The sequence below is a fragment of the Anas platyrhynchos genome, chromosome 19 (assembly GCF_047663525.1).
Source record: "Anas platyrhynchos isolate ZD024472 breed Pekin duck chromosome 19, IASCAAS_PekinDuck_T2T, whole genome shotgun sequence".
NCBI classification, from domain to species: Eukaryota; Metazoa; Chordata; class Aves; order Anseriformes; family Anatidae; genus Anas; species Anas platyrhynchos.
In genome coordinates, this window is record NC_092605.1 from 12,989,055 (window position 1) to 13,015,000 (window position 25,946).

Genomic DNA, 25,946 nt, shown 5'->3' on the forward strand with positions numbered 1-25,946 from the left:
TTGTGGGCCCTCTCTGGAAGGAAACAGGGGACCCAGTCATACAGGATATGGAGAAGGCTTAGATACTTACTGACTTTTTTGCCTCAGTCTTCACTGAAAAGAGCTCCAGCCACATAGCCCAGGCCCCAGAAGGCAAATTCAGGGACTGGAAGAATGCTGAACTGTCCGCTGTAAGAGAAGATCAGGTTTGAGACCAGCTAAGGAACCTAAAGGTGCATAAGTCCATGAAACTTGATGAGATACATCCATGGGTCCTGAGGGAACTGGCGTATGTAGTTGCTACATCTCACACCATCATATCTGAGAAGTGGTGTCAGTCTAGTGAAGTTCCTACTGACTAGAAGACAGAAAACATAACCTCTATTTTTAAAAAGGGAAAAAATTAAAACCCTGGAAACTAGGGTCCAGGCTGGATGGGGCTTTGAGCAATCTGGTCGAATAGAAGGTGTCCCTGCCCATGGGACAGGGAGGATAGAATTAGATGATCATTAAGATCCCTTCCAATCCAAACCATTCTATGATTCTATGCCATGAGCAAGACCTCAGAGAAAGAAGGGAAGCGCTTCTTTTGATATTTGTTCCTGCTATATTTTTTTCTTTGTGTGTCTGCCTCCCATATGTTCATTTTGCTTTTCTAGTTCAATAAAAGCTTCTCTACAGAGAGGACATGGAGATGCAGAATATGTTATTTTCATAATCCACATCTGCCCTACAAATATTTTCTTGGAACTTGTCTCTTTTCCTTAGTGTTTTTTCTGTTTCCTATATGAACTATCTACTTGTTCAGCCAGAGATTTTAACACTCTCTTCCTGCCAGTTAGTTGTCTCTGATGAATTTATGCTAATAAGTACTATCTGGATAGCAGAGTGAGCTGTGCCTGCTGGTAGAAACTCTCTTGGAAGGAGTGGAAGTGCCCAGGAAGAACAATGTGGGTGCATGGCCATACTCAGCTCTATGAGAAGATTCAAACAGGCAAGAACCTAAGAAATAGAGTGAGTTATCACCTTGGTTATGACATTTTTTCAAAACCAAAGTATATGAAATCAGGGTGAATAATCCATTGTGGGTGGATACTAGCTCTGGTATGTTGGCATGTTATGCTTAACATCCACATTTAGGATTGATTGGAAAGCCTTCAGAGAAACCTCACACATGATGACTTAATGTGGTACTTTTCTGCCCACAAGTTACAATCCAGAACAGTCAATAGACAATGGAAAGCCCTCAGTACTCGTGGAATGTTATTGCACTTGAATAAACTGTGAGGTTGGAAATCCATATACTCACTATAACTTACTAAGATCTTGGTAACATGTGGATCCTGAAATAGCAGTGCTTAATAAAGTAATCAATAAATAATATGATCAATAAATTCTTAATTAATAATATAGTCAGTAAATTAATAAAAAATTAAAGTGCTCACCAAAGTAACAAAAGGTGAATTATAAAGCATTCAATGGTAATAGTGTTCATCTAGGAGACTTTATTTTGACATCAGTAAAGCTGAACTTTATGGCAAAAGAAGTTACAAGAAACTGAAATGAGGTAAACTGTATACTTTATTGTTATCTGAAATTCTGCTGCATTTGTTGCACATCATTGCATGGTTGGGCAAGCAGGTAGCAGGATTGACCCCTGGGTTCCTGTTTGAACTCTTTTTTGCTTAAAACATAACATGAAAACTGAAAGCGAGCATATGCAGTTGCAAAGTGTTTTCTCATAGAGAACATGCAGCCAGGCTTCTTTGCAAACACAGAGGAGTAAGGATGATTCCCAGCTTCAAAACCCAAAGATGATTAGTAAATATTTTAATTTTATCTTCACTACTAAGAGCTGAGTGTTGTCAAGGTATTTCCACTATGCTCTATATTCAGCCCGGGATAGTAATTTCCCATTCTGTCGAAGCCCAGTGCTGGGGCTGTATGCTGTATCAGGCAGGATAGAATTTGTGTTATGTTAAATCCTCCAGTCTGCTGCTAGCTAGATTATGAGGTGAAATTCCAGGCAAACGGAAAATAAGGGTTTGCTTTTCAAACTTTTTCAGTTGACCAGTTAACAGCTCATTAAGTACCAAAAAGCTCAGGAGGCCATGGGGAATGAAGCTGTCTGACTTTGGCAGAACAGGGGTCCTCTGAGATTAAGCTATTTGCTAGGAAAGTCATTGGGTTCTTCCCTTCCCTTCCCTTCCCTTCCCTTCCCTTCCCTTCCCTTCCCTTCCCTTCCCTTCCCTTCCCTTCCCTTCCCTTCCCTTCCCTTCCCTTCCCTTCCCTTCCCTTCCCTTCCCTTCCCTTCCCTTCCCTTCCCTTCCCTTCCCTTCCCTTCCCTTCCCTTCCCTTCCCTTCCCTTCCCTTCCCTTCCATTTTATTAGGAGGAATTCAGCACATGTGAACAGTGGATTGAACAGAAAATAATTTGTTTCATCTAAAGCAGGAATCCTCCTTAATCTTTCCTCTTCTGCTTCTTCTAAGCAGGTTTCCTACTTGGTAATCTAAATAAAATGTGAATATCTTTTGCAGGTATTCAATAGAAATGTTTTATCAGTTATTCAGGAAGGGATTAAGGAGATTAAAGTATTAAACCATAATATAAAACATCATACTTACTTTTTTTCTGAAATGAGTTTCCTCAGAACATTCTGAACTATCACGCCAAATGTCTGTGGAGTTTTCCTTTGTTTGCCAAATTCCTTCATCCAAGCAGACTCTGTATACATTTCCTGCACTTCCTGAAAGTAAACAGAGGTTTAGTCTGAAAGGTCAAAATAAAGATATAATTTTTCATGCACATTTCAAGGATTTCTCCCTCATACCATAGCAATAGTACCTGCAAAAAAAAAAACAAAAAAAAAAAAAACAAAAAACAAACAAAAAAAACCACCAAGAACACCCACATCTTCTACTTTGTTTTTGACAATATATTTTTAATATTTACACAGAAGAAAGTTGGAATATAATATTGCAAAAATCAGTTCCCAATATATACTCAATCTTTACAAAAAACATGGTTACTCCATCCAAAAGATAAGCCCACGTTTCATTTTAATTCTTTTTCCTTACTATGTTCCTAAGTTCTGTCAACACTGCCTATGCTGTGCTGCAAAAATTATATGAAGATGACTGTGGCTTAACTAGGGAATTATCTTTCTTTTGAATTTCAAAGCACCTGTGGTTGATGTTTTATTTACGCACTTTGGGACCCTATTAGCAGGTGGAACTTTCTTGGCTTTCAGTGTATTGTAGTTTATACTAAATTAGAATTTGCCCATAACATCAGAAAAATGGTATGGAGATTCTGGCTGATGTTTGTTTTTCAGTGTCTCCACATTTTCTCCATGTTTTCTCTCTTAGCCTCTTGACCTCATTTTAAGATTGTCTTCAACAGATGCCTTCCTAAATCATTAGATGATTTCTAATCAGACCTGGGCTTTTTCATTCATTCTTGAATTCACAAGTGTTTAATTATAAATATAACAAATATATATAAAATGTGTTGGAGCAACCACCAGAAAATCTCATTTTATTTAGAATAACTGGAATTGAGAGAACTGTTTTTAGAGCACACATTGCTCTGACAGCAGGAGCTTTGTGGCAGGATTGCTGTCCGTGCCCAGTGTAGTTTGTGTGGTCTAACAAGTAGAGGAGTTGAAACAGGTTCCCCAGGCAGAAAATGGCTTTTCCACTTTTACTGGCAATCTGGCACACTGCACAGAGAGGAAGGTTTTCTTGAAGGACATAATTTATGCAAGATGTTTTTTTGGTGGTGTTTTTTGTTTTTTTTTAATTACAAAAAAAAAAAGGGGGGGGGGGTGGGGATCCTGGAATTCCAGATAAGGTCAGATCAGGAGGAATCTTAAGGTCTGTGTTAGTTACAGACCAACTTCCTGAGAAATTGCTCTGCTGTGATGTGGTCCCATTCTGTTGCCAGGTTAGCTCTCTAGGCATTAAACTGACCAATCTGACACACAAAGTGGGAGAGAAGAAAAAATACCTTCTCAGTTCTTATGCATCAGCAGCATCAGCATTAGGGAGAAGTTTGGTCACACTTGATAAACTCTCATCTTCAAAGTGGTTATGCAGGAACCTGACTGTGAATTTGTGCCTTGTGATTCAAGAGCCAGGAACAAAATAGACCAGAACCATCTGTCCTATATCTGGATTACCAACATACATTCCAAGAAAAGTTATTACATTCAAGTTACCATTTTCCAACCATGGCAAATAGGAAGGACAGGGAACAGAGACATTTCCCGGGGGTGAGTAAGGCCAGCAAACAAACTGATCAAATGTTCCATTGCAATGTATTCCTGGGGAGAAAAGAAAATACCAAGAATCACTGTGATTCTGTGAAATAAATATTTAAAAAAAAATTAGGCAATGGATAATCATGAAAAACAATGAATACTGAGTAACCTGCAATCACACAGGTTCATTCTGTGTGGAGTAGATACCAATCCCATCATATAGAGACCTGTGTTCTAGACAGAAATTATTTAGATTTAACATAAACTTTGTGCATTCACAGTGCAGTGTTTGGTGCACAGTGCAGAAATAGCTGCTGTCCTTCCCTGGATGTACGAAACAGCAGTAGGTATTACACGCTTCATTATGAACTAAGGGTGTTATTCAAAATCAGCCTGGGGCCTCTGTTGTCCAAATGTAACAGATTCCAGGTATGTGAATTCTGTTTGTACATGCCACTGTGTTTGTACATGCCACATAGTTTTAGCTGATAAATGGAAAATATTCTACTTTTCATGACTGCTCTGACACCAATTTTCAGCACAGACAACTATAAACTTCTCTGATAGTGAACCTGGGGAACTAGAGGATAGAGAGCTTACAATCTCTCAGAAAAGCTCAGTCATTTTTAAGAAGTCATGTCACTCACAGGACTCAAGGTTAAGATACACCACTTTAAAATGCAGAAGTGAAATGGTTTGGTCATGTTAGAGTAAGATAAAATAAAATGCATTAATGACTGCACTAGTTTCTTGGTTATTTTCTGTCCTTTTGTCTTTTTTTCTAGGGTAAGTTGAAATTCTCTTCTCTCAACATTAAAGCTTGCTGCCCATCCATGGTAGAAGAATATATCCTGGTTCATTTTCCATAACACTCAGCAATACTTTGAGAATCTTGAGTGGGAAGAAGAATATAGGGAACAACAAATACAGCTGTGGGTTATCTCACCAAAAACTTTATGGCCTGCTTCTGCTAAAATACAAGGGCAATATTTGCATTCTTAATAGTTCCATAATATTTTTTGAGGCTGAACTTGTGACTTTATCTGCCTTGCATAGTTGTTAACATCTATAGCTGCATTTTTGTTGTTCATTTCACCAATATCTCATGAGGGACACAAAATTGGAGAGGAGAGGAGAGGAGAGGAGAGGAGAGGAGAGGAGAGGAGAGGAGAGGAGAGGAGAGGAGAGGAGAGGAGAGGAGAGGAGAGGAGAGGAGAGGAGAGGAGAGGAGAGGAGAGGAGAGGAGAGGAGAGGAGAGAAGTTGGAACTTCTCCAACTACTCACTACTCAGACAGAGCCTGTGTCATCCTCTCCTGAAGACAGACACCTAGCTGAGCAGAACTTATACTTTTAGTGTAAAATAATTGCAGATTATGAGCTCCCCTTTTGCTAAAGAGCATAAATAATAATAAAAAATATAAAAAATAATTAAAAAAATAAATAAAGAGCACACACACAGAAGTAGGAGACGTGGACTCAGGTCCTCCCTCTGCCACTTTTCAGGAGAAGACACTGTCCTCTGAACCTATTCTGCTCTTGAGCTAAGACTTCGAGTTACAGAGTTGGGAGAATATATAAGTAACTGCAAGCTAAAGGTTACAGATGCCAGGTGAACATGGGGCAACCTGTTTACTGTGCCTTAGTTTATTAACCTAATTACATTACTGCAAAAAGCATAAGCAGTCCTGTGAGAAGAGAGCAGGCCCCAGGTGCCTTGACTAGGCAAAAACCAGACTATGCTTTACCTCATTTGTTTTGTGTTTTTGTCTACCATGTCTCAGTTTCTAAATGAAAAATGGGAGTCATCTCATTTTCCCTTGATAACCTGTTGTCTTATGGCTATTACAGTTTCCAGGAATATTGTTTTGACTTTCCTTCAGGCTGAAAAGGGGAGTGAACATAGGTTTCCTTCAACTAAATGATGTGTTTCATCCAAGTAATGGGTAGCAGCCATTTCTTGACTGTGTATTCTCTGACATATCATAATGGTAGCTCAGGACCAGATGTTCAGTAGTTCTTTTCAGTATATGATCTGGTTTTATATATAGAAACCTAATATATTTCAGGACAAAAACAGCCATTAACTTCATGACTGCATGTCTGCAGGTCTAGTTACAGCTGACTGTTTACATTTAGAATTTACATTTAGAGGCACACACTTGGGCAAAGCAAGGAAAATAATTTGAATTTTGCATATTCAGCAATGTTACTTAACACATTTTTTGATTGTTCTGCTTGTTTCCTTACCAGCATCTACAGTTGATTCCTGTAGCATTTTCAAGCATTCTTGTTTATATTTGTTCCATCCGGTAGTTGTTTTTTCCAGCAGAGATGCTTTGGCCTGTGAGTAAGAACACCTTGCATGAGGAAAATCAGAGCCTTGTGGTGTTTTACTGAGGTAGTTTCCTTCCATTATAACAAATTTATGAACAGAGGAGAGGAGAGGGTAGGAGAATGGAGACAAGTTAGGTAAGCAGGGAGAAAAAGGCCTTCCTTCTCTAGGAGACTCTTACTGAAATTTCATTAGTTGTTTTCTTTGCCTGAGCAAGAAATGTATTGTCATGGTACTCTGTTACCATAGAAACCACCACCACCAAAAAAAAAAAAGACAATTATTTCCTCCACTGTAGAAAATGTGTGCTGATCTTCAAAACTTCTTCAGTTTTTCCAAGCCTTTTACAATGATTTTATGCCAAAGTCAGCTAACCGTTCTCATGTAGGTTTCTTATTTATGTTTCTGTTTTTGCTAGACTAATTTATGAATCTGATTTATAACAGTTTTGAGGGCTGTTTATTGTTACAGCTTTTTTAAAGATAATCAACCTTACTTCAGTACTTCAGTAATAATTTGAAAGTATAATAAACAAACAATAATATTTAGCTGCTGTTATCTATTCTGCAATGCATTTTGTGCTCCACCTGAGCACTTCAACAGACACTTCTTCCTCCAACACCTGCAACTGTGCTATAGACACTTTTATTTTCCTAAGCATTTTGAAAAACACTCAATCATTCATCTGAGTTATCTTATCCTCTTTGCCTAGAGATGGTACAGTTTTACTGTCTCCTCTGAAAAGTTAGATTTCTGGAGAATATAATCTGGAATAATTACTTTTATGTGGTTTGCTTAAAGAGAATAGAAAGAGGAGCACTTCAAAACCAATTTCTCTTTTACTGTTGTAGTGTAGTATAGGCTCAACTTTGGATTTATTCAGTTTGGTGACAGTGAATTCTGCACTTTCCCCTCTTAGTGCCTGGAAAATCAACCCTTCTGCAATGTCAAGACCCCATCTGGTCCTCTTGGCTGTTCCTTTCCCTAAATGAGCACTTTGATGTACAAATCCTGGTGGGCTGCATGAGAGAACATAGTTTCATTTATATAGACAGCATAGAAGCTGCAGAACCACATTAAATAACAAAATTGTAGAATCATTTAGATTGTAGAAGACCCAGTAGATCATCAAGTCCACCCACCAACCAACACTACCATTAAACCATATCCCTGAGTGTCACATCCATATATCTCTTAAATATCTCCAAGGATGGCAACTCTACCACTTCCTTAGGCAGCCTGTTCCACCTGACATCTAAAGATTTTCCTGGGGCAACTTGAGGTGGTTGTCTTGCATTCTGCCACTTGTCACTTGAGAAAAGAAACCAGCCTCTACCTTGCTCCAGCCTCCTTTCAGGCAGTTGTAGAGAGAGATGAGGTCTCCTCTCAGCCTCCTCTTCTCAAGACTAACCAACCCCAGTTCCCTCAGCTACTCCTCATATGTCTTGTTTTCCAGTCCCTTCATCAGCTTTGTTGCTCTTCTCAGAACACATTCCAGCAACTCAGTGGGTTCCTTGTAGCATGTGGCCCAAATCTGAACACAATACTTGAGAAGTGGTCTCACAATTTGGATAGTGGGCTAAGTACAAGTTTTCAAAAAAGCAATTATCCTTACACCAAACAATACCTTTTAGCTCACCAGGGAAAATCCATTTCCTTTTGTCTGGACTACCCCCTTTTTGGAAACTGCCTTTCACATCTGTGCAATTGTACTGGGCTTGTCTGAGCTAGGTGATGTACCAAGGACTGGCACCTGTACCTTATTCTTTGAAGCTAAGTTTGTTGGAAAATAAATAATACTGTATTTATTTACTTTCAAACAAGAACATTGGTGAATATTATCTACTTGTTATATGAGACCACACCCTATGCATATTTTTGCTATGTAAGATGTTGCCTGCTCTCTGCTCTGCTTTGAGAAGCTCAGCTAATTTCCAGACACTGTGCTTTAAATTCCAGGGAGTAGAAAGACTATAATTATTCTTCAGTTGATGGGCTTGTAAGATAAGGAGAGAATATTTACATCAGCTATGAGAAAGGAATGCATGTTTCCAAAATAAATATCTTGATATTTCCCTCATGTGGGTCTCAAAATGCTGAAAGCATGGGGAGATTCTTTGTACACTCCTGGGTCAGTGAACCTCATTCAAAGAGGCAAATAGAAGATGACGCACTTGTGGAAAAGACTGCTTGATTTAAGAGATAGCACTTCTGTTTCTAATAAACAAATGCATTAAACAACTATGGAAACAGAAAAAGCCATATAATGGCGACCTGGCTGCTTGTTTGGTTCCATTACTAGAGAAAGAGTTGAGAAGCTGGCATGAAGAAACTCAGTAAATAAAATGGAGGAACAGATCAAGCATAAGTGCAGATTCATTTCCTTTTCTAATGCAATTGTCATTCCCTGCAAAACAATAAGCAGAGTCAGATACTCAATACCCGGTCACTATTGATGTAAATGTCTGTGAGGTGATTGGTTTTCTGCCATAAGACTTTCTGATAAAAGTAAATAAATTAAGGGAAATTAAGGAGGTGAGACACCTTGATGTCCTGTGTCTGTTTAGCTAAGCGAAAAGGATTCAACAAGAATATCAAAGAGACAGGACAAAGATACAGATTTTGTATCTTATATTTGTGTCGTTAATATTCTTCAGAAAGGAGTGCAGGTTCTCTCAGAAAGAGGAAGATCTACAGCCTGAGTCAATGTGAGGAGTACAGCAATAACTGCTGTGATCACAGGGACTTTTCCTGCTTTCACCATGTGTGAAGACCTAGTTTTCTGGGTGTGTTCTAAAAAGAGATGACACATCACTCTGCATCTGAAATGGGTCTGTGATTAGAGATCCCAATGAGGTTTGATTGTGATTTAAATTTTGTGCTACTCTGCTACCAAAACTTAAATGCATGCTCTCAAGCTTTTAGGTAAACTTAAAGTGATCTCACTTTCTGACAACATGCAGCTAAACATGGCTTTTTGTCTCAGTTTTACATTTCAGTTGACATTAAGGCACTCTAGCATTTAAACAGAACTTTAACCTCAGAAGAAATTAAACACCAAAGTCCAAGACAGAAGCTCAGCAAGTCTGTGACCTTTTGACCTAAACTGGACATTTCTTCATTTCAGAATGTCTGACAATTTGATGGTAATATATAAACCACATTAGTCCTAAATGCTTGCACCAAAGTTCACTGGCACTGAAATTTTATCAGACTTTCCTGGAAGGGTCTTTAAGTTCATTTAGTTCACTCAGAGCACACAAGGTGCACAAAGTTGACACAGCTGCTTAAAAATAAGCAGAGAACATTGCGTGAAGCTCTTGTTTAAGAGGTGGATTAAAATAATAAACCTCCAAAGTTGCAAATGGACTGATTTAAATCTGTTTTTTTTTTTTTTTTTTTTTTTTTTTTTTTTTTTTTTTTTATAACTGACTACATTTTAATCAGGATTTCACCTTTTAAATTTCTTATACTAAGCTAACAATAAAATGAAATGGTTCTGTTTATTTGGACAATGCTATTATGGTTAGAAAAAAAAGTAATAAAATTTTGGAATTAATTAGAAATAATGTAAGAGTTCAAAGGATTATTCATTCTTTCATCCATCATCCTGATTTACTCTGATTTCATATCTCTAGAGGTGTTTGCTAGAACATGTGGATATAGTGGTATATGATTATTGTTTTTTCTTTATTGTTAAATATAAAAAAATTACACATTTCTTTACATGATCTGTTGTAAACAAGTTACAGGAAACACTACTATAAATTAACTCATGGTGGTTTATAGTCTTGTAAAACTTTGACTTCACAAAACTCATTGGGAGATTTTCTTGTTAATATTGATGGCACCAGCACTTAGGTCAAGACTATGGATTCAAAGCTTCTCAAAAAACTGGGAGATGCTTCAGTTCTATTCTCATTTATATGAAAAAAGCTCTAGATTCAATTATCCAAAAGCAATAAGAATATTTACTACTAAAAAAAAAATAAATCAGAATATGTGTCTCCTGGTAATTTTTTTTTCAGGATAAAAAAGGAAAAGGAGCAAAATTAGAGTCTTTACAGCACATACACATGCAAATATATTTCCTGTGGAATTAAGTGTAGGACAAGTGTATAGAAATAACTGACTACTTTCAGTTTAACATAAACCTATCTATTGTGTTCATTTTCTTGTATAGTTATTTCATATAAATTTACCCTAAATTTATATAGATTTTTTTTTTTTCAGACAAATTGGAATTTACTACAACATCTTAAGATTTTTTGTTTTAACGTTACTGAACTCATGGTACACATTAATGAACGTGAAAATGATAAAAGAAAAAGAGAAAGAAAAAAAGAAAAAGAAAAAGAAAAAAGAAAAAGAAAAAGAAAAAGAAAAAGAAAAAGAAAAAGAAAAAGAAAAAGAAAAAGAAAAAGAAAAAGAAAAAGAAAAAGAAAAAGAAAAAGAAAAAGAAAAAGAAAAAGAAAAAAAAAGAAAAAGAAAATTTCATTTAAGTGAATTACACAGAGATTCATTAAATACTGAAAGTTCTTAAAATTTTAAGACAATATAGATGAAGAAACATGCTTTTAAGTTTTTATAGATTTATAAGAAATAGAAGTGAGCAGTTTGCTAAAGCTCCACAAGAAATAAAAGTAAATGTTGTATAAATTTTTTGCTAGCCTTCTTAAGAAGCTGAGGTGCAGAACAACACCAATAACCTTGGATTGCATTGGAGATGTAACACTCACTCTTCATATATGTCTAAAAGGCTAAGCTGTAGCTCTGTAAACAAACCTAAGGTGACTTTAGAATACAAGTACAAAAAATAGTAGAAAATAAACACATTTCAGAATGAAATTGATATCTGAGGCAAGCTGTAAAATAAAAATAATAATGATCAATATTGTTATGAAAAGAAATTGCATAAACACAAGTAAACACAACTTATTCACTGTATGAATCAACGTTAATAGCAGAAATCTGTAATAAATTACCTATTCAGAATGAGTTACGATACAAAATTTTACAGCTTCTCAGTCAACATTTCTCATAACTCATTTTATCATTAATTGTTATATCAGAACTATTTTTGAAACAAACATGCAGTGAAGGTTAAAATGCTGTGTGATAGCTTTATACTGCTAATTATTAATTATTGAATTAGCTTACCTGTTTAACTAGAAATAATATCATGACAGAGCTGGCAGGTCCAGCAGATATTCTGGACCAGAGCCCCATGGTGGAGCAGAGACCAAAAAGTGTCATCATGCCCATTCTAATAATTTTGTACCCAATATGCTGCTATTTCTCTCTGCTATAGATCAAATATATCACCCAGTCCTGTGAAAAAAAGAAAAAACAACAACAAAACAACAACAACAACAAAAATTATCTTCTTTTACAAGTGTAACCGTTTCAAGAATCTTCTTACAAACAAGCCTGGAAGTCTACAAGAATGTCTAGGCTTGATGGACTCCAACTAAGTCTTGTATTTTTTCTGATTAAAGGCACAGATAATTTTCTCTAAACTTCACAGAAAGTCTGCTTACTGCAGCTTGTCCCTTAGCCAATAAGAAGTCACAAAACTATTAAAACATTAAAGGGCTGATCCTGTTCCCTTGAAACTTCATGGGAATTTTGCCAGTGGTTTTGCAAGAATGGAATACAGCTCCACGAATATATACATATATTTATACATACCACATGAAACTATTAAAAAATGACCCAGAATGAAAAAAAAAATGTAGGAAGGTTTCTGAATCAAGTTAGTTGATAGGAAGCTGCTCAATAATAGCTGTTTTAATCATTTCTGATCATACTTCATCAAATATGTACCATCAGTACATACTTCTCAGAGAGACTCTAAATATACAAAACCTGATCTAACCAGCAGTTCAAGTTTTACTGCAGTTTTTGTAATGTTCAAAGTTTTCTCACAACGTCAGCTGCAATTTTTGAGAAGCTGCCAATGAATTTCAGCTTGAATTTTCAAAACATTTTTTGCAGCTTTTCTAGATTCAGAGGAAAGCCTGAAAATATTAATAACTGTATATGATATGTAGACTCATGAAATGAAAAAAGTCCATTTGCAGTACAATAATTTTCATGTCTGTTTTATGCTTTAAGTTGACAGCATGGAGAGTCAGGTAGGTGTTACCTTCTTCTGCATTTCCAGAATTGCTATTGGTACAGGAAGATTCTATGTACCTTTCCCATACAGCTGAGCAAGAAGGGGCAGAGATGTGCCACTAAGACCATAGAGCCAGTGGTAGCCCAGTTTTCAACACTAGACATAGGCTATATCTAAACTCTGCAATACAATCATTCAACCTGTCCAGCAGTCATGGATTCATAGAACCATAGAATCATAGAACAGCTTAGGTAGAATGAAACCAAAGATATCCTGTTCCAACTCCTCGCCATGGGCAGGGATGCCACCCAAGGTTGGCCAAGGCCCCATCCAACCTGGCCGTAAACACCTCCAGGTATGGGACATCCACAGCTTCCTGGGGATGCCTGATTCAGTGCCTTACCACCCTGAGTGAATAATTCCCTTCAATATCTAATCTCCCCTCTTTAATTTAAAACCATTCCCTCTTGTTCTGTCATTGCCTGCCTAAGCAAAAAGTTGCTCTCCATCTTTTTTATAAGACCATTTTAAGTACTGAAAAACTGCAATGAGGCCTCCCCATAGCCTTCTCTTGTTCAACCACAGCTCTCTCAGCCTTTCTTCATAGGAGAGATGTTCTAGCCCTCTGAACATCTTTGTGATCCTCCTCTGAGGACCTCCTCTGTGACTTTAATAGATCCACATTCTTCTTGTGCTGGGGGCCTCAGGCCTGGATGCAGTACTCCAAGGGAGGTATCACAAGGGCAGAGTAAAGAGATACAATCACTTCTGTTAACCTGCTGGTCACTGATCTTTTGATGCAGCCCGGGGTGCAGTTGGCTGTCTGGGCTGCAAGCGTGCACTGCTGGCTCATGTCAAGCTGTTTATCCACCAGAACCACCAAATCCCTTTCAGTAGGGCTTCTCGCAATGAGTTCTTCTAGTCTGTACTCATGATGGGGAAAGACCCAGCCCAGGTAAAGCACCTTCAACTTCATTAGGTTCACATGGGCCCAGGTCCAAATTTGTCCAGGTCCATTTGAATGGCATCTATTCTTTCTGTTCTGTTGACTGCACCACTCAAATTGGTGTCATATGCAAACTTTCTGAGGGTGCACTAGACCCCATTGTTTATGTCATTGATAAGGATATTAAATATTTATCAGCAGTGGGTGTGTCCTGACTCACTACCCACTCACATGCCCAAGGTTTTGTCTAGATGAATCAAGGGGTGGAAGGGTATGATGTATAACCATATGCAATCTTTACATGAAACCTGGATGTGGTAGATAAATATGCTGGGACATGGAACGAGAAAGTGCTCTGGAGACAAGCATTTCAGTATGGAAATGGACCATCCTGCTCTAGAGAGGCCTGGCAGCAAGGGCGTTGACTGCTGTCCCTATTGTGCCTGTGTCCAGGAATTGTTCTTCTGAGTATACAACCTCCCAAAGCCACACCTAACAGTAATTATAAGGACCAGGAAGATGCACCTCAAAACACCCAGAGCAACTGCTTAGCTGTATATTGCTACAAGTGATAAATGCAAATTTTCTAATTGTTATGTGAGTAAGATCAACTAACTCTGTAGTAGATTACAAACAGCAAACCCGAATAATGCTCTGGCATTGGAGCTCTCTTGAGACCACCATATATATCTTGATGATAAAGAAATCATGAAGCATACCTAGAACCTAAATGAGCAGATTCACAGGATCTTCTACAATACATCCTTGATATTTTTCAGGACCATGCAATACCTCCCATCTGCTCTACTGATAGCTGGTACCCAGCAGCTAGTGGTCGGTTTTCCGTTTTCAACTTCTACAAGTTGCTTTTACCTATTCACTTTCTAAAATCATCATTTATGCTTGATCAAGCTTTGTGGCCTCTCTTCAGAGCTAAAAATACCCAGGGCTAGGTCAATGAAGGAGACCTACGTTACAAGGTCTTGTATCTCTTTTTTGCTCTTACACCAAGGTCCACCTTTGTGTCTCCTGCTTTCCTCAGCACCATCATTTATGGTTTTGCTGTTTTTGCATCTCCTGATACCTCTAACACCATCAGTTTTGTTGGAGTGCTCTACTAAACCCCAAAATCATAATCCTGAATATGGTAAACAGGTGTCTTCCTCTCTTGTAGTGCTAATATGGTTTCCAGGTGATCTATCAATGCAAGAAGGGGCATATACTAAACTCTGCTTTCAGCATCTTTCATCTTGACTACACCTTTCTGTAGCACATAATGGCATTTTAGGAGACTTTCAGTACAAGGAAAAGGGATTTGTGCCAAAGGAAAAAAAAAAAGCAAGAAAAAAAGCTCCATATTTGTCACATAATCCAATCAATATATCAATGGGTACTAAGAATGCAACAATATTTCTATTGTTCAAGTTGTCAGATACATTGAATACAAAGGAATCTAAGCCAGGCTCATAAAAAAGAGCAATTATATGGATCAATTTTGTTTTAAGACATGCTCCTGCCTTCACTCCAGGTGTAATTTTACAGTTGATCTAAAGACAAACTCTCTTTGGAAATGCCACTAATTAATGAATGGTTAAGTGCTAATATTCAAGAAAGGAAGATACCTGACCAGCAATCTTGATTACTTCCTCAAGCTTAATTTTTCATAATTGAAAATAGGAACTCTGCACAGCTGGGGAGTGGAAACATTCCCTCCATTTTTCTTAGGCCTTGGATGAAGCTACAAAACAACTAAGGAGGTCCTCAAAGTCCTTTGCTTATGTGCATCACTCCCACAATCATAAGGAAAGTGGAAATCCTATGATAGGAAGAATAAACAAATGACATAAAAGGCCATATATATACCTCTGCCTGCAAATTTTAGGACTAAGTACTGATGTTTTATGGACTCATTATTTCCCCAGCAGCTTCTTGTCTTAAAAATTAGAATGGGTTTTGTTAAAAGATACACCTCTGTCCTGTGGTATCACTTTCCCTTAGTGAATGTTTTTGACCTTACAGTCAAAGTGATAATTTAATTACACTCCTGCTCTTTCTTTTTTTTTTTTTTTTTTTTTTTTTTTTCATCACGTTTTTATAATAATATTCATACACTTACACAGCAGGGACAGGTGGATTTGACCTGTTCATGTTCCTGTAGGTTGTGCATTGTTTTGCAGGGACCCTGTCCCTTGTTCCTTTTAGCACAAATGTTTTTTTAATATCTCATCATGCAACAACTGTTCCACAAAAGGTTTCACAAAATTCTTCACTCATTTCATAAGAAAAAGTTTAAAATCCTTTGCATTATCAAATAGGCAGAAAAAGACACATCTCTAACATGTCAAGGTGGGAAATGTTTCTTAGGTGGAGGAAAAAATAGCTGTTTCACAGAGTGAACAAACAGATGGGCAGACAAAATTAAGACAATACAGCCTTTTCTCTACTCTTTCACCTAACATTATCAAGGTTTCAATTATGTGTTCATGGAGGAGAACTGGCTAGTGCCCAGCATACTGTCCTTAGCTAAAATGTGTAACTTATGACTTTCATTTGTAACTGGTAGAACTTCAGACAAGTGTGCTCACCTTCCCAGTGGTCTTGGGAAACGATGTAATGCTGTGAAATGCTCTAACTTAGCAACTGTTTTCATCTCTTTAAGAACTTCTTTAAAGTAGGATTCTTGATTGTATTCTATTTAATTCAATGTTCTGTGTAACAGGAGCATTTGGAACTGCAAGGTTAATTTTATTTATTTCATAGGTGAGAAATGTAGAAGCTTCATGAGTCTGACTCCACCTGCTGATCGAGGTAAGTATGTGAATTTTGTTTCTGTAAATATTTTTTTTCTGATCGTATATTGGTGTACTTCCTATGCTTCTGTGTTCTTTGTGTTTCTTCTCCTATGATTCATAGGCCAAACTATAACTTATCTCTTCTCCTCGTATTTATTTCACAAGACATTAGTGCCAAATAACACTGTCCTATATCCTTAATCTCTTCTGCCACATGATTTCTCCTTATGCCCATATCTCTATTTTCTGTCTTAACTACTAAGCTGGTACACTTTGCTGAGAGGAAAAAAGATTGGGATAGTAAACATAGGCAGGTGTTTCACCAGGCAGACATAGCTTTATAAGAGGTTGTTTCTAGAATAATTAATACTGCAGTCCTGAAGGATGCCAGTTTTAGACCCTGGCACAGCAAGACAGCAAAGAGCCTCAGCAGCATTTTCTCTCAGTTTTTTCTCTTTAGTTTTCTCTATTACAGCATTCAGCAGCAGTTACTGGTGTGAAGGGACAAGAAAAGTTGCCAAACCTTTCTGTACAGAACAGAACAAAGGGGATCACTGCATCCGCTTTAATAGCCCTGATGCCAACAACAGTAATGCTGTGCAATATATTTGGGAGACAGGAGATGACAAGTTTGTTGACCGAAAGTTTCATGCTGGGATCTGGTATTCCTGTGAAGAGATTATAAATGGGGAAGGTAAGTAGAAATATGTACATTTACTTCAGAAATTAATCAGAGATTTTTCTATTTTTTGGTGTCAGTTTCCTCTTTCCTGCAATATCATGTATGTATTTTAAAAGAAAAAGTATCCTTAAAAAGTTGCTCTACCCTGGAAAGGGGGATCTTAGAGAGTACTTTCTGTTCAATTCCTTAAAAAAAATAATCTATTATTTTCTGTAAAGAACTTTATAGTGACAGATTATAGTACAGATGAAAAATGTCATACACTTCTAGATAAAACAGCAAGTTAAATTACTTTAACAGGGAAGTGTTTTATTCTTTCTGATGTTGTTACTCTAGGCAAAAGTGAACATATTTGTCTTGAATGATATCACAGGAGCAACATTAAAAGCACAATATGCTTCTTTGAAAAAAAAAATATATTAAAAAATGGATTTTCATTTGACCAATTAATTCTGTGATACCTAAGTTTTTTCATGGATTTCCTCTTAAGCACAGGTATTTTAATTTTCTTACTGTGATCTCACCTTCAATAAATGGAAGCACAAGAAGGTTATTTTCACCTTGCTATAACATAATTTGGAGACTCACTAATCATGAAAGAAGGCATTTGACTTGGTTTCATTCTTGCTATTTAAATATCAGTGGAATGAATGCAAATTGTCATAAAAGAGAACCTCGAGTTAATTTTGGATCTTTGTGTATGTGAATTGCTTAACTGGTTCAAGAAATAGTGTTTATATGGTAAATACAAATCAGCACTAGATTTTTCCACTTATCATTCTGATTAGTTTAGCAGTGGCAAATTGAATGAAACTTCAGAGGAGTCATCAGCTATCTGTGCAACAAAATGAAAATATTTTAATGGTTGACTTTCTTGAAGGACCAGTTCTGCCAGAAGATCTTGTACATCACGTAGTTTTAAGGGGGTAGATGTCATAGATCAGAGCAAAAGACATCTACCAGTGAAGACATCTTTTAGGTGGATTATTGCTGCAGATACTGGGATCATGGAATTCATCTGGAATTGGTCTGTCTGCTACGGCAGTTCTTATTTTCATACATGGTGCAGTTAGCAGCTGAAAAAATAAAAACAACAAACCACCCTGTATTTTCAGAGCAGAGCAAAATTAATTACAAGAGCTTTGTTCAAAGCAGCTGCACAGGGGTCAAGAGGTCACATGGGTTTGAAAATCAAAGCTTATAGGGAAAAAAAAAAAAAAAACAAAAACAACAAACAAAGCTTGTAAGTCAAGCTTGTAAGAAATTTGTGTGAGCATCAGTCTTGTTGCTGTACGGCAAACAGTTCTTCCTTCACAGGCAGGATGGCATACAGTTTTGTAAATCGTTAGTTTTCCAGTTCTGACTTTCACAGGTACAACCTTCTGGATAAAAAAAAAATAAAATTATAAGCCTTTCTCTAACTTTACCACAAAAGTGTGACTCTGTTTCTGCCTTGAAACAATCTGAAACGATTCTTTATCTGAGCTCCAGGAGTATGTCCACATACCAGGGACTCTGTGTGTACAAACACACATCAGAACTAGCTTATCGTGGTCATCTTAATCTGTATGTCTATGATAGATTTTTGATTTTCTGCATTCTAATGATCTGTTTATTTAGATCAATACAGAATATATAATCATAATTAATTTTATTTTAAAAGTATGTTTTATTTTAATTCTTTTTTTTTTTTTTTTAAGGTGAGAAATGTAGAAGTTTTGTCAGTCTAGCTCCAGCTGCTGATCGAGGTAAATATGCAATTTTTAAATATAAATAAAATGTTCCTGATCACATTAACCAATATAAATACTCCGTATGTTGTTTTGAAAAAAAAATAATGTGCATTTTAATCCCACATAGTTTTTGTCTTTTATTTAGTTTTTAAACTTCAAAATAAAGTCCACAGGACTTGAAATCTGAGTCAATGTCTTTCAAATCTACTCAATTTGAATAGGAAATTTAAAAAATATATATTTTAATTATGAGAACTGAAAATCAAGATTTCTAAGTTTTTGCCACCTCTCTCCTCAAATCTCCAAATTCAGAGTTAGGACTTTGGGGTTGGCACTATACTGCCTGGAGAGGGCAGAAGGATAGGTAGCATGTGAAAAAGGCCAGGCAATGTGCTGAGGGGACTTCAGAGAGAAGTACTGTGGACCAAGCCAATCTTGATGACAGTCTGAATCCTCTTCCTGCACCCTACACAGAACTATAAGGAAGAATTTTCACTCATCAAGGTTTTGCAACCCAGAGATACCTCCTAAAAGCATAGAGTTAGCCTTGTTCTTTCAAATAACAGTTCCTATTCCTACAATGCATGCTTGCAGATACTATTGAAAGAGCAACCCTCCCATGTAATCCTTATAATTTAAATGGTTAAATCAATCATTTTGGAAGTGATGGGTCCTGAAAAAAAGTCCTCCTTCTTCCCCAGGGGGTTGAAATTGCATATCCAGGATACTGGCACTGGACTACTTTCTAGATCACGTTTTCAACCCCTGGGGAAAAAGGAAGATGATATCTGAAAGCTAGCTCTCCCTCCCTCTATTGCAACTATGTCACTATACACAAATAATTACAACTGTTTATTGTATGAGAGCTGTTTATAGTATGAAAAACCATATAGTATGGTTCTTAGCCACAGAGACATGATCTTCTAAAAGGAAAAGGAGGGGTGGGTTGTGGGCCCTGGCCTGAGAGCAACTTACACATGAAACCACTGATGGGCACAGAGAAGAAATTATCTCTGTGACCAGGAGAGTGGCCACAGGCATCCAAAAGTTAGATCAAGGGACCTAATACAGCACCTTGGTACCTGATAACCACACTGTGAAGCTAACCCTGGGCAGTGAATTACTGTGTGGAAACTAAGGCTCTTGTCCTGCACAAAGGAAAAGAGTTTGTGATCAGCAAAGGTGTATGACTGCAGTGTACGCAAGACTTGGGATGCATCAGTCTCACTTTTTCTGAATTTATCATCCTTAGACAAGGCAACGTACACAGGTGTTATCACAGTTACCCAGTGCATGTGTAACAATGGCTCACTATTCAAGAATATTTAGATGCAAGTTCTCATAGCTGGGGAAGCCCACACTGCTGGACAATGTAACATCTGGAGTTCCTGAACAAAATTATTTTATTTTATTTTATTTTATTTTATTTTATTTTATTTTATTTTATTTTATTTTATTTTATTTTATTTTATTTTATTTTATTTTATTTTATTTTATTTTATTTTTACTGAGACAAAGATTTGTTTTAGAAATAGACCTTGCCCATGCATAGCCTGACAATAATAATCCATAGTATTTCTTATAAATCACATCTTAGCAATGTTTTCATTTTACATTTATGATTGTTAGCATATATATATACCTAGTACATATATGCATATGAATGCATATTAGATCACTATTTGAATCTACAACTAGATGTCTGAAGACATACCAATTTGTTCTTAAGATGGTCTGTGAGATTCAGCAATCAGTTGTTGGCCAGCTCTTGCTACTGTATGGACACAAGAAGACTGCCTGCTCCAGCCAATGGGACATTATCATGTTAATAATAAAACAGCAGGCTAATAATCTTTCGAAGGAAGATTAACTTCTTGAGTAAGATGTAATCAACAGATATCCAGGGAGAACTGAATTAAGCAATACCCAGAACAATGAATCTCAGTGAAATCTGGAGAGCGTTTAGGCACATAAAGGCTTCTCTGTCCAAAAACAAGAGCTTACCTGGTGAGAAACTAAACACAAAAGGAATATTTTAGTTAATGACTAGACCCTCAGGCCATGTGGCTGTGCATGTGGCCTTTGAAGTTTGTTAGATGAATGTCTTCTGTTTTGGTATATTCTGGACACAGTAGCTGTGGTGTCAACAACTAGATAACTGGAAATTAATTCTTTTGTTTATGAACATTTATAAAAATTTTCCCCCTTTTTAAAATTAATTTTGGTTCAAGTTAATTTTAGGGTAACTACTGTGTATAAAAAATTTACTGCCTGACCTTGTACTGTAAACTTAAGTGTACGGCAGGAACATGCAAGTGCTCTTCTTCTAAATGGCCAAATCTGCAGAGGGAATAACAATTTATGGTGTTGACCATGTTTATCTTCCTATACATGTTACAACAACAACCTCACAGTCTCTGACCATTTGTTTAAGTTCGTGTAAACAATATAAAAGAAGAAGAAATAAACGTTGAAAATACTGAATGACTGCTTATAATATCAGTGCGATTAATTTGATTTTACAGGGGTTTTATGGCTGTCTATTGTAGCAGAGCTGCTGTATAACATTTTGCTTCTGACTGGAGTTGTTCTTATGTCAGTAGAAATGTGTTGCTATCATAGTGTCATTGATGGGCTAAAGATCAACGCCTTTTCTGCAGTAGTCACCATACTTGCAGGTACAGTATAATATCTCAATTTATTACATCAAGAAAATTCAACATTGATAGATTTCTAACTGAAGACTAATAACAGTGTCCAGGATTAAAAACTATAACAATACCTATGGAGACACTGTTTCATTTATCCATGTTACTTCTTAATCCAGTGCTATTTAATCACTGAGATCTAGGCAAATTCAGTTTGGAAGAAACTTCAGAAGGTACCCTAGTCCAACCTCCAGTTCAAAGCAGGGTCAGCTCTGAGACTGGACAAGCTTGCCGAGCAGGACTGTATCCAGCTGGATCTTAAAAACCTGCAGACTCTTTGGGGAGCCTATTCCACTGCTTGTCTGTCCTCATGGTGAAGAAGTTAATATATCAGTACCTGAGCAATTTGGCCTGAACTCAGCATTGACCATGCATTGAGCTATTGAGCTCTGGAGGTTGAAGACTTGCAAAGGTGTCTTCCAGCCTGAACTACTCTGTAATTTTGTCTATGTTAAACAATTGTTACTGAGGAAAGTTGCAGTTTAAAAAAAAAAAAAAAGTTTCTGTGACCTTTCTGGGAAATGTAATCCAAGCTTTACTGTTGGAAATGCTTATTCATGCCACATATAAAGTCTCAACTGCTACAGTTTTTCATAATTTCTTTTAGGCTCCCACCTGCGATAGAGAGCAGGTCATTTTTTCCTCTTTTTTAGCTAACATTTGCACATTTTCATGTTTCTATCTCAGCTCCCTGTAGGACAGAGAGTGGTACCCAAACTCTATGATCTCTGAGAACCTGCTGGAACATCTCCTTTCTTCTGAATGATTTTCTTGAAAGGTGTCTAGGTGGTAAAAAAATGTGTTTTTTTTTTTTTTTTTTTTTTTTTTCACCAATTCTACTAATTACTCAAATTAGTCTCCATTATCTTTCTTGACTAGTGATTTATCAGTAGATTCCCTGAAAAACAGTTTTAAAATATTTTTTCTCCTATTGATCAGAGATTTTCTGTATTTTGAACCTCAGCTATAGACTTAGTAAAACAGTATGATTTTTAACTTGACTATAATAATAACAGTAATAATAATAGACTAAATAAGCCTACCTTTTCAGAGAAACATTTCTACCTGTATCTCTTGATCCATTGTCAAGTTTATTTTGAAAGAAAGGATAGTAAGCTTTGTTAGGTGATGTAAAGAGCGCGATGACCTCCTCCAGGACTCTGGCAGTGGAAACCCACCATCTTGGCCAGCAGAGCCTAGTCCAGTGCCCGTAGACCCATAGTGTCTGCCCAGACCAAGAGACACAGCTGCCTTTCCCCTTTGCAGGTTCAGCCAATAGCAATGCTGAGCATGTGCCCCAGAGACACACAGGACACACACAGACACAGAGAACACTGACACAGCCACAGATAAGGCACTGCCTTGAACAAGGCAGTACTCCACAGAGGACTCACATAAAACATAAACACAGACAGCTGAGTCCCTTTCATCATCTTGGGCTGGCACAGGACCTGTGCAGTCACACACACAGCACTCTCTAGGTTTGCAAGCACACACACACTCATGGGTCTCCAAGTACAGCCCCTCTGTCTGTCCAGCATACCAGTCTAGATCCCTGACCCCCTTACCCATATCATGGCTCCCCTCTTCACTGGCTGGCCCAGCTTGATGCTTGCAGCAAACATGCAGCTCTCATACACATTCCAACTTTGCAATATCCCTGGAAGAACCAGCATTGACTCTCCACTCTCCTTACACCTCAGCCCAAACCTGAGGTCCTGCTGACTGGGTTAGCTTGAAGTCTGCTGGTGAATGCACATAGACAACCTCCCTATACCAGGTTGTCTGTGCGTTTAGCCCCCAGAAGCCAGCACCACGCACAGAGGCTGTGATGCACAGCCCCATTTTGGCTGCCAGTGCAGAACCTGGCTCTCACCTCACCCAGTGGTTGGTTTGGGAACACACACTGCTCCTGCCCCAGTGTCGGTGAGTAGAAGACCCTATTCACTCCAGCAGGTGCACTGGGACCCTACTGGTCCCAGTAACTGACACTGTAGGCCAGGGCACCCACAACCCCAGCCTAAATCCAGTAGCTGCCACTAAATTCAACTCAGACTGGCCTCCAAGTAGCTGGTACTTAATCCTTTCAAGTCATATACACACACATATCATGCTTACATTCACATTTGTCTCTGCTGATAGTTGTTTTTGGGAACATTTATCATTCTTGCTTCAGTAGCTGATAGTGAAGGACCCCCACAGGCTCCAGTACCTGGCACCACAGGTCAGGGGCACCCATACCCTTGCTCTGACTCCAGGAGCTGGCACCCAGTTCATTCACACTGGTCACCCCAGTAGCTTGCACCTGGGGCTCAAAGTCTGTAGGACCCTCCCTAGAACCAGAGAACTATGGCCCCTCCAGCTACTGACATTAGGACTGTCACTCACTTCTGTAGCTGGCACCACAGACAGGGATGCCCGATTCCACCTTGACTCCAATAGCTGCTTGACTATTGGAGTCAAGCATCAAATAGATGCTTGACTCCAATAGCTGGCACCAAATTTCACTCACACATACAGACTTCCGCGTCTTATGGCACTTAGTCTTTGCAGCCCACATACAGACAGGATAGACATTGTAAATATAATGAGAGATACATAAGAGAAAGTTTTCATATGAAAAGAAGGTAGGACAGACTGCAGTGATCAGATGCAGGGCTCTGCCAGACAAGCACACTTGACTGACCCAGTTTCACACACAGCCTGACTACAGTCTGCACCACCCCCCACCCTTTTGCTACTCACTGATTCTCCTTCCCATGCACATACTCTCATGGTTCTGCAGAGCTTTACCAATCCAACACCCCTCCCAGTCCTGAGCCCCTTGGTCTATAGGATCATCAGTTGCAAAGTCCCAGTTGACCTTCTTGAAGTGGCACCTATAGTTTCTTGATAGCTAATCAGTTAGAGTGACTGAGAGGTTTGTTCCTTGTCATTGTCTCCACATTTATTTTGTCAGGTCCGTGTACTTTGTTTTCTGGTTTCTACCTTTTCTATTAGTTTCCCAGTTGACAATCTCCTCCATCAGATATTCTTGCTGGAATAAATTTTTTCATATTCTCACATGCCCTCATCAATGAATCTGACTGACCAGGTTTGGTTTCTATCACTGCCTCCCATATAATTTGTCAGTAAGGGTTGTGTTCCTATATGTTCTTGTGTATAGCTGCCTTCCTTTCTTATTATCCCTTGTTGCACTGAGAAAAGGTCAGGAGGAGGGTTACACAGGAAGATTTTACTGGATGCTGTTTATTTCAGATGTTCCCTGATTTAAAACATTTCTTGAGATAATACAAAGTTGAAGAACATGTCTTAGTTGTTTAAATCTGTTGTAAATATAAATCAGATCTAGTTGCCTTATCAAGGAAAGGGTTTAAGGTTTCCTTCACTCTAATCTGAAATGAAGATGTGATTTCTTATAATGACACATTCTTTATTCTAGCACAAAAATGCAAATTAAAATTCAGCTACTGGAAATTGTAGCTACATAATTCTAACTATTGTGAAAACACACATTTTAAGAAAACAATAATATTTAACCACTGTATGCCAGTGTTTGATTTCCTTCAGTCTTCAGCTCAGACTGTATAAAATGTGTAATGTATGTTCTAACTGATGTAGAATATGTTGACCTAAAAAAAGTCATAGTGTGAAATTTTATTCTTATACAAGAGCTAAAAGGAGGGAGCTCCAGTGAAAGATCTCATGTTCACACTCAAGTGTATACATCTCTAGGTAACCAGACTGGCGGATTTAGGAGAAATATTTGTTTTAACTCAGAAATTACTATGATATGCCATCTTTCTGGTGAGAAATGAACAATTCTTATGGTTAGACCAGATGATTTTGGAGGTCTTTTCCAACCTTAATGATTCTATAACTGGCATCAGTCCTCTAATCCCCACATCTACAGCTTAACATCTTTCTTCAGTTTATTAAGGAATGTGGTATCAGGGTGTCAGCTAACTACCAAAGTTGTGTTTCACACTATGACGCCCTTTGGCTTTATACTGTATAGAAGAGCTGTCTTGATTGCCTGTTGATGGTGTTTCAAGGAGTACCAGTGTTTCAGGGAAGGGCATTTCCTAGTGACTACTGAAGACAGATCATGGTTAGTCCTCACTTGTTATGAACTAGACTGAGAGCTTCTGTGTACTAGCAATTGCTTTGTTTTGTAAGAATTCATGAAAAAGATCTACTTTGTGAACACCTACCAAATTGGGTCTTGTGAGTTTGGTGGGGGGCTGTCAGCTCTGAGAAGCTCATGTGTGTTAGACAGTGGGATGTTTGATAATTTTAAGATCATTATGGATTTGTAAATGTAGCTAGGAACAACAACAACAAAAAAGTTCATAGGGAAGTTCACTGCTGGAAAATAAAACGTTAGGCTT

At 37.7% G+C, this 25,946-nt stretch overlaps 2 protein-coding genes across 2 annotated transcripts in view; one reads left to right on the top strand and one right to left on the bottom strand.

Annotated features, from left to right (window-relative positions):
* Window positions 1-12,111, bottom strand: part of GLP2R (glucagon like peptide 2 receptor) — a 41,664-nt gene extending 29,553 nt beyond the window's left edge. The window contains exons 1-5 of the mRNA XM_038165381.2: window positions 11,996-12,111; window positions 11,734-11,904; window positions 6,489-6,582; window positions 4,200-4,304; window positions 2,605-2,726 (exon numbers count right to left, since the gene is read on the bottom strand). Coding sequence (XP_038021309.1) covers window positions 2,605-2,726; window positions 4,200-4,304; window positions 6,489-6,582; window positions 11,734-11,838 — 426 coding nt within the window. The 5' untranslated portion in view covers window positions 11,839-11,904; window positions 11,996-12,111. The remainder of the gene's footprint in view (window positions 1-2,604; window positions 2,727-4,199; window positions 4,305-6,488; window positions 6,583-11,733; window positions 11,905-11,995) is intronic.
* Window positions 12,112-12,698: 587 nt separating this feature from the next.
* The window catches only part of GSG1L2 (GSG1 like 2), a 20,677-nt gene continuing 7,429 nt past the window's right edge, over window positions 12,699-25,946 (top strand). The window contains 4 exon segments of the mRNA XM_072025887.1: window positions 12,699-12,710; window positions 16,808-17,126; window positions 18,815-18,862; window positions 21,373-21,525. Of these exon segments, the coding sequence (XP_071881988.1) occupies window positions 12,699-12,710; window positions 16,808-17,126; window positions 18,815-18,862; window positions 21,373-21,525 (532 nt within the window).